This window comes from Cryptotermes secundus, unplaced genomic scaffold, assembly GCF_002891405.2.
Source record: "Cryptotermes secundus unplaced genomic scaffold, Csec_1.0 scaffold1344, whole genome shotgun sequence".
Classification (NCBI taxonomy): Eukaryota; Metazoa; Arthropoda; class Insecta; order Blattodea; family Kalotermitidae; genus Cryptotermes; species Cryptotermes secundus.
The window spans coordinates 137,138-148,440 of record NW_019735580.1 but is presented as its reverse complement, the minus strand read 5'-3'; the positions used below and the strand labels follow the sequence as shown (position 1 = coordinate 148,440).

The 11,303-nt window shown below is 38.3% G+C and overlaps 1 protein-coding gene across 6 annotated transcripts in view; it reads right to left on the bottom strand.

Annotated features, from left to right (window-relative positions):
• The window catches only part of LOC111869695 (partitioning defective 3 homolog), a 203,256-nt gene that overhangs the window by 96,666 nt on the left and 95,287 nt on the right, over nt 1–11,303 (bottom strand). For all 6 annotated transcript variants that reach the window (XM_033753529.1, XM_033753528.1, XM_033753531.1 and 3 more), the window contains exons 4-7: nt 9,622–9,924; nt 5,302–5,675; nt 2,495–2,698; nt 2,163–2,341 (exon numbers count right to left, since the gene is read on the bottom strand). In XM_033753529.1, the coding sequence (XP_033609420.1) occupies nt 2,163–2,341; nt 2,495–2,698; nt 5,302–5,675; nt 9,622–9,924 (1,060 nt within the window). The remainder of the gene's footprint in view (nt 1–2,162; nt 2,342–2,494; nt 2,699–5,301; nt 5,676–9,621; nt 9,925–11,303) is intronic.

The following is an 11,303-nucleotide window of genomic DNA, read 5'->3' as shown; positions in this document are numbered from 1 at the left end:
GTCGCGTCGCTTTTGCTTTCACTGCATCCACGGACTCGAACCTGGTCCCTTTCAGCGCAGACTTGATTTTTGGGAAGAGAAAAAAGTCGCACGGTGCTAGGTCCGGAGAATACGGTGGATGTTCCATCACTGGAATGTTGTTTTTTGACAAATACCTCTTCACAGATAGCGCGCTGTCATGATGAAAAATCCATGAGGGAATCTTCCACGTGTCTGGTCTCCTTCGTCGCACACGTTCACGGAGGGTCGTCAAAACATTTTTATAATAAACCTGATTGACAGTCTGACCTTCAAGCACCCAATCAATGTAGATTACCCCCCGGATATCGAAAAAAACAATCATCATTGCTTTGAATTTGGACTTGCTCATGCGCACTTTCTTCTTCCTAGGGGATTTGGGGCTCTTCCAATGCATGGATTGTCGCTTAGTCTCTGGATCATATTGAAGAATACAAGTTTTGTCATACATAATTACATTTTGGAAGAAATCAGGATCATATTCAACGTTTTCAAGAGTGTCAACACAGCAATTCACTCGATGTTCCTTTTGGGGGGGGGTAAAGATTTTTGGCACCACTTTAGCACACACCTTTTTCATGCCCAGATCGTCGTGCAAAATCTGTCTAACACTTTCCTTATTGATGCTGGTAAGTTCAGAAATTGCTCGAATGTTCAGTCGACGATCTCTTCGAAAAATTCTAGTGACCTTCTCCACATTCTCTGGAGTTTTCGCAGCGGAAGGACGGCCCGATTTTGGATCGTTCCCGACGTTTTTCCTACCCTCCATTAACTTCTGAAACCACTCAAAAACTTGCATGCGAGATAGACACTGATCACCATATACTTCTGTCAAGAAATTGTAAGTCTCAGTGGCAGATTTTCCAAGTTTTGTGAGGAATCTGATTTTAACACGTTTTATTGCATTAGCACTCAGCATTATTCCGACGGAGCTCAGAAACACGATCCGCTTCTAACAATGGTCGCGGCCAGACTAACCGATGCACGTGAATGAAACTTTGTGTGACGGTAGAGGGAAGTCCACGGGTCAATGCCCTACCCTCCTCTTCATCATCGACGTGGCCGGAAATGAATCATAAAAGTAATCCGGTTTTTTTATTGCCGCACCTTGTATATATATACATACTGTTTATGTTTGGGCTACTCTCCCAAATATCTTGGTAGTTTCAGTGAGGAACAATGGGAAAGGTCTCACCAGAACACAAAGGAAATAACAGATACAACAGGGAAGATGGAATGTCAATATGATTAGTACATTACTGACTGTCACTGAAAAGACAGACTTCAGGCATGGCATATAACTGAACAAAAAAGCATAATTCTGATCAGAGGCAATTTGTTGAAGTCAGCACATCAGTATTCTTCAAGTAGGATTTGGATTCTCATGACAATGGTCAGTTGAAAATGAACTGTTTAATAAGAACATCTAGTCTCCACTTACAGGGCTGAAGGATAAGCTGTGCAATGAACCAACATGAAGCAGACAAGAAGCAAAATTTCAAGTGACTAAAAGGCGTTTTATTCCAATGGACAAAACTCCCTAATATTCTTCATTACTATCAGTTTTTTTCTTCATGTTTAGGAGATTTAAAAAGCAGCGTGTTTATTGGGATATGACAAATAAATGTAACAAGACAATAGAAAATACATTTTTCAGTTCTACTAATTTGTAATAAATCCTCATGTGCAGGTACGGAATTAATGACATTTTTGGATCAGTGCAGCAAACTTACAGAAAATAATTTATTATACGAAAATAACTGTTTTCAAAATTAGATTTGCAGCCAGTATAACAACAATCGATGATTATCAAATCATTTTTAATTTTAAATTTTTATTTTACAATCTCTAATTAATCGTTATGAAATTATGAAAAATGGTGAAGACTTGAAGAAGGTTGTAAAATCCTTTATAACAGTGGAGTGGATGAACCATGACTATTGTGAAGCTATGATTGTCAGCTCACAAAATCAGCCTCTCTCATTCCCAACTGTGATTGACTGTGTGTGTATAAAAATTAACCTCTTCTCCGATTCTTTTTTTGCATTTGATATAATTTATTACCACATACTTCAGGTTCCAAAATATATAGAACATATGACTTCTTAAACCTAACTCAGTGCAAAAACTTTGTATTAACTTACGTCGCTCCTCCCCTTCAACCATAGCGATGTTCTCTCTGTCATCATGCCCCCTGATCGAGCGGGGGAAGACAGGAGGGGGTGGCTTCTTGAAGTTATGATCCATGGCACTACTGTGGTGCTTGATCACCCTTAGCTGAAGCTCTGGGCAACGAAGGGAACCTTTGAAGATTTCCTGGACCCTGCACTCAAGATTTATCAATTACTTTGAGACTCTACTTTGTACACATGGAAAACTTTTTACAATATTAGAATACATTCCTGATGTCCCAAACTTTAATGCAAGTACAAAAGCATATATTTAAAATCATACACCTTTATCACCCAATCCTTACCTCTGAAAGGGCATGTTGAGCAAGTTTTGGCCATTGATCTCAATAATTCGATCATATACTGCTAACCGACCATCACGGTCTATCCGTCCACCTGGTTCAATACCCTGGACCAATAGTCCACGATCTTTACCCAGGCGATCATAATCTGGCACCACATGAATACCCAATGGCCCATTCTCATTGTGCATGACTACATACTCCACACTGAAATCAAGAGAAATGTTTTCATGGTGGTGACTGTTCAGGTTGTGGTCTTATATGCGGATACAGCTCTAGTACTTAGAGCTGACAGTCCTCTGACACAGAGTAGAAGTATTGGTAGTGGCAGGGAGAGCTCCAGCATGCCAACACGTGTGGCTGGGAATGCAGTACAGGCATTCTCAAAAGGAAATAACTTCTTACTTCATTGTGTTGCATAGTGATGATGGTGGTTTATTCTCGTTGATGTTCACACATCTGATGTTAAGTTTTAAGTGCCAGATGGGAGACCATTATGCACTGTACACTATTATACACTTTTCACTGTTATATACATGAAGAGTTTATTTACATATTACATGGGTATATTCTAACGGGGCAACACCGGCAATGTCCGCATAGATATCATCTCTACATGCCTGTCCTTCCTCGTCACCACCAGGTGAATCGGAGCTATCATCAGAACTGTCATCACTATCACCACCAACATGGAAGACGAACTCCCGTGCCATTAATTGTTGCTCAATGTTCCTTACATGTCGGGACCTATGTTGCCATTCTTCTGCAGTTATGGAAGCCAATTTTTGGTCTGCCAGTTTAATGATGTCATCCATCCATTTCTGGGAAGACGTGTTCATTGTTTCTGCATTGTCTACGCAAAAACTCCCTGTTCTTTGCGTTACCATGGAAGTGCCTATTCCAAACTCACGTGTTCAGCAATCCGTTGCCTCAGGAATGCTCCTTCACAATGGTCTGTTTGTATTCGATTTGTTGCTGTTGGAACTCAACAATTTCCACTGTAGCCGTTGCGCGGCGATGGACGTAAGATAATGCGTCACAATATTAATACAGTAATTAGAGAATAATACACTCAAATATGACTCCAAGAGTCAAAACTTTTTAACTTGACTGTACAAGGAAGAATGCTCTTGAGATATCTACTTGCACTGAATGCAGACGAATAACTAATCACAACACCCCTCAACTTTCACAAATGGACCTGCCCATCCAATGCGCAGCTTTTCCTGGACTGTCAGCTCTAAGTACTAGAGCTGTACTAATGTTTCAAAGAAAGATGCTGTTTCCATCTTCAGGACTGAAATCTGCAGGCTGAGGAATTATTTCAGCTTCAAGGACTGTGCTAACTTATACCCCCAGAAAAAGGTAAGGAAATGGAGCCCAATCTGGGGCATGGGAATATTAAGTATGGAAATTGTATTTTATGGGACACAATAGGTTTTTCATCATAGGATGGAAATAGAATTGTGAGAGAGGATGGCAATTTCCAAAGACAACTGTTTTACATTAGAGATGGGAAAACTGAGATGTGAGAAAAAATGGCCCTTTTCAGGATCCTCCCGTTCTTCTCACAGGAAAGAAAATGGAAGACTCAGAATAGGGAAAAGACAACCCATAACACTACAGCCTGAATAATATTTTGCATCTTGAGCTTTCACTAAATACAGAATGTATCCTTCTAATGCTGTATACATCCAAATAAAATGCAGTTTTCTTCTTTTCCAAATTCACAATTATATTCACATGCATTCAATTCTTTCCGGTATTATATCTGATGCTATCTCCTAAAAATGCTATTATATGAATCAGTTTATTCTTTCATATATTGTTAGAAATCCTAAATACTTTTAAAATGTAAGTGTAGTTTAATAGTACAGCTTAGTATAATACCATTTATAACTTTCCAGTAAATTCTGTAAAACTGACACAAAAGTATTTCAAAGAAAGACTTCAAAAAATATTAGACAGTATAACAACTCATAAGGTATAGCTCCATCATTCTTGACTTCAGCACTAGATGGAGGTGAGTGGTCAATGCCACGTGCAGGCCACTTCACCCCTGGGAAGAGAGACCCCAGTACCCATTGGAGGGGAGGCTGGATGAGCCCCAAAGCTGGCCTGGACACTGTGGAGTACAGAAAAGTCTGTGACCCCTGCTTGGAATTGAAACCTGGGTGCCCAGCCTGTGGTCCATCACTACACTAACTGAGCTATCCTGGCTTCTCATTTATTAACGTATAATATAATAAGTCAAAATTGCCTTTTCATAAAATCAATATGAGAACTATATGAAAGAAGTCTATATCTCTTGCTTTCAGTTTTTCTCTGAACTGCAATCCTGACTTAAAACAATTATGTACCTACAGATGTATCAAGATTCATCTCAGAAATTTTACTAACTGACCTTGCGCTGAGCTAGAGAAGGCCAGGAAAGTAAAAGTAAAGTTGTTCTCATGATTAAGTACTGCCCCAGGAAGACATATGGGGGAGTGGAGATAAAGCTCTACACAGCACGGAGTTGTGCATAGCAGTCAACTTCACACCCCAGATTCTTGACCACAAGGGAAAGTGCACCCAAAACCCATGGACACGAGGTGGGGTGCATCCCAGAATTGGTCTGGGTACTGATGAAGATTAGAAACTGCCCTTCTCAAGAATTGAAAATGGTTATCCATCTAAAATCAAGTCAGTTTACTGAGCTATCCTAGCTCATGTGTATGATTAGTAACTAACTAACTGAAATGGTACATAACAAATTGTTATGCTTAATTCAAAACACATACTCAGAAGCAATAAAAGCCAAGGCTCACCTTTCACAATTTAGGTCATCTTCTATATCTGAATCATGAACGTGACTTTGACTGTGGTGATGTGTTGTAGGAAGGATGGGGCTTGTACAATTTGCTTGCCCCAGTGGTTCTTTTCTCCGATGATCTCTTGGCAGAGATTTTGACTGCGCTCTATAAGCAGGACCTGATATGATGGCCATTCTCTCTGCTGCATCTGCCCACCTGAACCCTCCTGCACTGTCACCAAGGAACTGCATTGACAGACGGTTTGAGCCATCCCGCACAAATCGAGTGAATGCTGAGCAAGCAAGTTTATCTTCATCACTGACTTTCTCCAGGCATGACCAATCAGGAGAAAGGTACCCATTCCCAAGCCTTCCACTGTGACTAGCCTCCTGTATCAAGTGAATAATTTCTGTATGTTAGACCAGTGTTTCTATAACATTCTGAATTCTAATGTATTTCTATACATTTCATTTTAATCCACAATGTGCGATAATATCACTGAGATCTTCTTCAGTCCTGTTTCATTATTTCACTGCCACATGCCATTTTGTTTCTTATATTGTTGCCAATTCAAAATTTTTAAATTTCAGTATATTTGTTACTTAGAGCACTTTCAGAGAATAATTCAGCTGTTACTTTTTGTAATTTTTAAATCTGCTAAAATGTTCTATGAAGTTCAATGCACAATACAAAAAACATCAACATACATTAAACGCAAAAACACAACTTCATAGCAACGTATGATTTGGTATGCAATGACACTTTTTAACATTTTAGCATGACATCACATGGAAAATGTCAAGAAACGCATGTATAGCATTCAATAATAAAAATAATTAAATTTCGAAATTCATACAAAATTACATTAACATGATATGTGAACTTCTTCCTGTCTGTTTGTGTGACTGAAGTTCCATGGTATATTGAATTTGTATAGCTGGGGCAGGGAAACATAACATAAAATGGCTCATAGTTTTTTAATTTACATATTTCTGTTAGTGTAATAAATTTCCACTTCAGACACAGCAGTACTGAATATGAGAGTAAGGTTTTCCTATACTGCCATCAATATTTGGCCTAGATACCCTAATATGAATAATGCAATATGCAATATTTTTATTTTGTTAAAGAATTTTCCCAGGCAATAGTTCAAAATTCTTGTTTTACTAGTGGGCAGATGGAGTGATCAAATTACAGAGAACATTCGTGTATGTAATATGTTCTCTCCAGTTTCTTTTATTAAACTAAATAATATCTGGCAATGATCATGTTTTCAATCCTTTCATCATTTTGTTTCCTGTGTAGCTAGAAAGAATGTAACCAGTTCTCTGTTCTCATGAAATTCAATACCTTTAAACGAAAATACATTATTTGCAGTATAACCTACATAAACTGTATGTACATCTACTAGATAAATAAATAAATGACGATGATGATGATGATGATGATGATGACATCAAATTATCTGTAAGGTTCTGGATTTGCACATTTTATAGAGATAGACCTGCCTTTATTATCCTAACTGGTGAAAGTTCATGAGAGTTAATTATTAACTTAGGTTAAAGAGTAAGTAAAGAAAGAAACCAGTTTTTTTTAATTCGCTTAGTGGGGAGTGGAGTCCAAATGGGACCACTCAGCACGGCGGCCACTGATTGCCCTATTGTAGCATGCCCTGGGTGATTATGATGTTGGAAATTTGGTGGAATGAAGATTGGTAGGGTAAACCGAAGTACTTGGAGAAAACCTGACCCAGCGCCACTTTCCCCACCACAAATCCCACCTGACCAGACCCAGGATCCAACCCGGGCCACCGCGGTGGGAAGCCAGTCACTAACCGCTTGAGCTATGGCGCGGTCATAAGAAACCAGGAAAAAGAAGGTAGTCAGTACAGCCTTGCTTCCCTCCTAATCCTGACTGGTATATCTTGCTTGTCCTACATTTTTACCTTGAAGATAGAAATGATACATTCCTCTAAAAAAGCACTAGTGGAATTCTACTGAACTACATGGTATTACATATCAAAAGATTGTACTCTTAAATCACATTAACTAACTATCTAACTTCATGGAGCTGAGCCCTTCTTTAGAAGCCATCAGTTGTGCAGCTACTCAAGAACTTTGTAACATTTTATGGAACCTGAAGGTTCATTACCGTGTTCACAAGAGCCCTCCACTGGTCCCAGTCCTCAGCCAAATCAATCCAGTCCATACCACCACATCCTATCTCTCTAAGATCCATTTTAATATTACCCACCCACCTACATCTTGGTCTTCCTATTGGTCTCCTTCCTTCTGGCTTTCCCATCAATATCTTATATACATGCTTCTTCTCACCATTCGTGCTACATACCTTTCCATTCTCATCCTCCTTGACATTACACTTGGAGAAGAGTACAAGTTATGAAGCTCCTCATTATGCAGTTTTCTCCAACCTCCCCTCATTTCATCTGTCTTTGGTCCATATTCTCCTCAACACCCTGTTCTCAAACACCCTCAGTCTATGTTCCTGTCTTAATGTCAGAGACCATGTTTCACATCCATACAGAAACACAGGCAAAATTATAGTTTTGTATGTTCCAATTTTTATGTTTTTAGACAGCAAATGAAAAGACAAAAGTCTGTGGACTGAATGGTAGCCAGCATTACCTGAGTTCAGCCTCCTCTTACTTTCATCCTGAATCAAATTTTGATTTGTTACCGTCATTCCCAAATATTTGAACTGTACAACATTTTCAAAGAATCTGTTGGCTATCTTTATGTCATGATTTTGTCCTGTAATCTGGTGCTGAGACAGCAATACTGTATATACTTAGTTTTTCTTTATGGTATCTATGTTATCTCCCAGTAGATTCAAATCATCTGCATAGAACAGCAGCTGATGGGCAACCTTCATTCCACCAAATTCTCCATCATCATAATAACACAGGGAAGGCTACAATAGGCCAATCAGTGGCCGCCATGCCAAGTGGATCCAGTTGGACTCCACCCCCCACTAAGCGAAATAACCCTGAGAGAAGGATGCTGTACAAAATTTCGTACGGAGTTGATAGCAGTGATATCCCATGATAATTACCACAGTCAGTTTTAACACCCTTATTGTATACTGGTACAATAACAGACTCTTTCCACTAATCAGGCAATTCTTCCTTATTCCAAATGAAATTAATGAGTTCATGGATAGTAGACCGTAATGTTTCACCTCCTGCTTCAAGCAGTTCTGCTGGAATGTGATCACTACCTGACAATTTATACTTTTCAACTTTCCAATAACAATTTCAGCTTCAAAAGGACAAGGATCAGGTACTAACAGCTCAGCTTTATGTATTTCTACCTGCCCAACACCACTGACCCTATCTATATTCAATAACTGAGAGTAGTAGTTCTTCCACCTATTCAAAATGTTATGGGAATCTGCAAGCAGATCACCATTCTCATCCTTCACTAAGTTACTTCTAGGTTAGTAATCCCCTTTCAAGTCATTTACTCCTCTACATGGGTCCCAAATGTTCTTGTTCTTATTGTTATAAATAACAACAATTATTTTGATGAATTGTAATCTGCTTATTTATCTTTAAATACACACTTAAATCATTTTTACTTTTGTTTATCTGGCTATTCTCTGTTTAGTATAAGAGAAAACTACTGGAAGATTATTGCCAATATTGAACATAATGTCACATCATCAGGTGATTATAGACAGGATTTGGATTGACAATTGAATTTACTGAACTCTTTGAACAACTTGTCAGTACACCACAAATCACTATAATATAAAGACTAGTGTTCTTAGTCATGGTCCTCATTGCGCTGCTTGGTAATGTCTTCCAACAGTCAACATTACTTTGCTTCTAGAGTCATGTCCTTGCAGGCAAGTGGCCATTGCAGACTGCTCCTCGTTTTATACCCCTGCATGGACCACACAGAAAACACCGCTTCCAACAGTTCTTATATTGCTGTGTGAGTGTCTGTTGTGTCGATCACATGATGGCTACTGAGCCATTTCCTAGCAATGGGTGTGGTTACAGATCAAAGGCTGTCTCTGCTGGCTTCACAATTCTAGCTTTCAGCAGACTTGCCGCAATATTAACAACAATAGAAAAGTCAAATTGGAAAATGGAAGCATGTAATCAGCTCACAATATCAATCCACATCGGGTGAGTGGGTGACTGTACTTGTACAAGGCTTGATTACAGTGTACAGATTTTCTAATTAATATTAATTCCATTTAAATACAAATGATCTGAAACCAGTCTTGTAAAATAATAATAATTTCAGATAGAAGGTAGAGAAATAAATTTTAATGCTTCATGATATCAGCCCAGTTTCATTTGCTCACCTTCTGTTGACAGGATTTTTTCTCCTTCACTTCATCTACATCATCCACTACTATTGGGGTGGCTGACCACCTTTTGGATGGATCTGTTGCACTGGAGGCAGCAGAAGAACCATTTCCTGAACTGGCACCACCAGTAACAGCAGCAGAGTTAGTGCCACCTGCTGCAGCTGGTACCAGCTGGTTCAGGGCAGGTTCACTCCCTCTTCGAACCTGAAGTGGTGCTGCTATCAAACCCGATGCAATCTGCTCTCCTGTCACCTCAATATCAGTCCGAGAGAATGGTTGGAATTTTGTATTTTCACTCTGGAAAAGATATCACGGAAGTATGTACCCCAGTGTACACAACAAATCCTCTAAATTTCATTTCATTTATTTATTGCATTCTGTCAATCCATATAAGGTCAAACCAACCTACTGGATATAGAATCTGTCATGTTTGAACATAAAATAATAAAATATATATTCATAACCATGTTTGAACATAAGATAATAAAATATACATTCCTAACCCATATAAGGATAAATGAAAACACTAAGACCACTATAAATTAGTGCAGTCATATACATTAATATAAACACTGATACAGTTGTAGTGGATATATAAACTGTGTAATTATATTATCCGTAGGAGAGACAATCAAGACAAAGTGTTCACTGAGAAGTTGATTTATAATATTCATCAATACTATAAAAAGCATTTTAAGTGAGATAGCTTTTTAATAAAAATTTGAACTCTTTAATATCTTTGGATAGCAATTTAATGTTTGAGGGTAGGTGGTTATAAATCTTGCTACCTGAGAAAAGCACTCCTTTTTGAACTATTGATAGATTTGTAGAAGGTAAATATAAATTGTGAATATAACGTGTGTTGATATCATGAATATTGGTATTAGCTATAAAATAATTTCTGTTCTTAATTAAAAAAAGAACTAAGGAGAAAATGTACTGAGACTGAAGTGGCAATATTTGTAATTTTTTAAACAATCCACAGCATGAATCCAGTCTACCTTAACCAGATATAACTCTTATTATTCTTTTTTGAATTTTTAAGATACTCTCATTATGAGGGGCATTACCCCAAAAGATAATGCCATACGACAATAAAGATTGTACATAGGAACAATAGATCATCCTCATTGATTCAAGTGACATAAATGGCTTTATTTCCCTTATTGCATAACAAGCCTTAACCTTGATGATAAATCCATAATAAGGTTCTTCCAAGATAAGGTACTATCAACATTTATTCCCAAGAATTTAGTAGAACTGACATTTGTAATAAGTGAATTATTAGATATTATTTGCAATTCTATTTCCCTGTATAAGGTGTGATTTATCACAATTTAACTCTTTGACTGGCGCGGGCGTGTTTTAACGCCCGGACGATGCCAGCCGTTCCCTGGCGTTGGCGTGTTTTAACGCTTTGACAATCTCTTCCCTTCTTTGCTCTCTTGGCACTCATCAACCAAAGACATATATATGATAGTTTTTGTGCATGTTTGTAAAGAACCCTTGTAAACTTTGTGGGGGTCTATATTACTGTCAGAACCCTCTGAGAAGGAAAAGGTCAGAAAATATTTCACATTCATTCAGTTTCACCATGGCTTCTTGCAGCAAGTGTCTTCGTGTTCCTACAGACCAGCTGGAAAATGTTGTGAACGAGATTTGTTCTGATGATGATA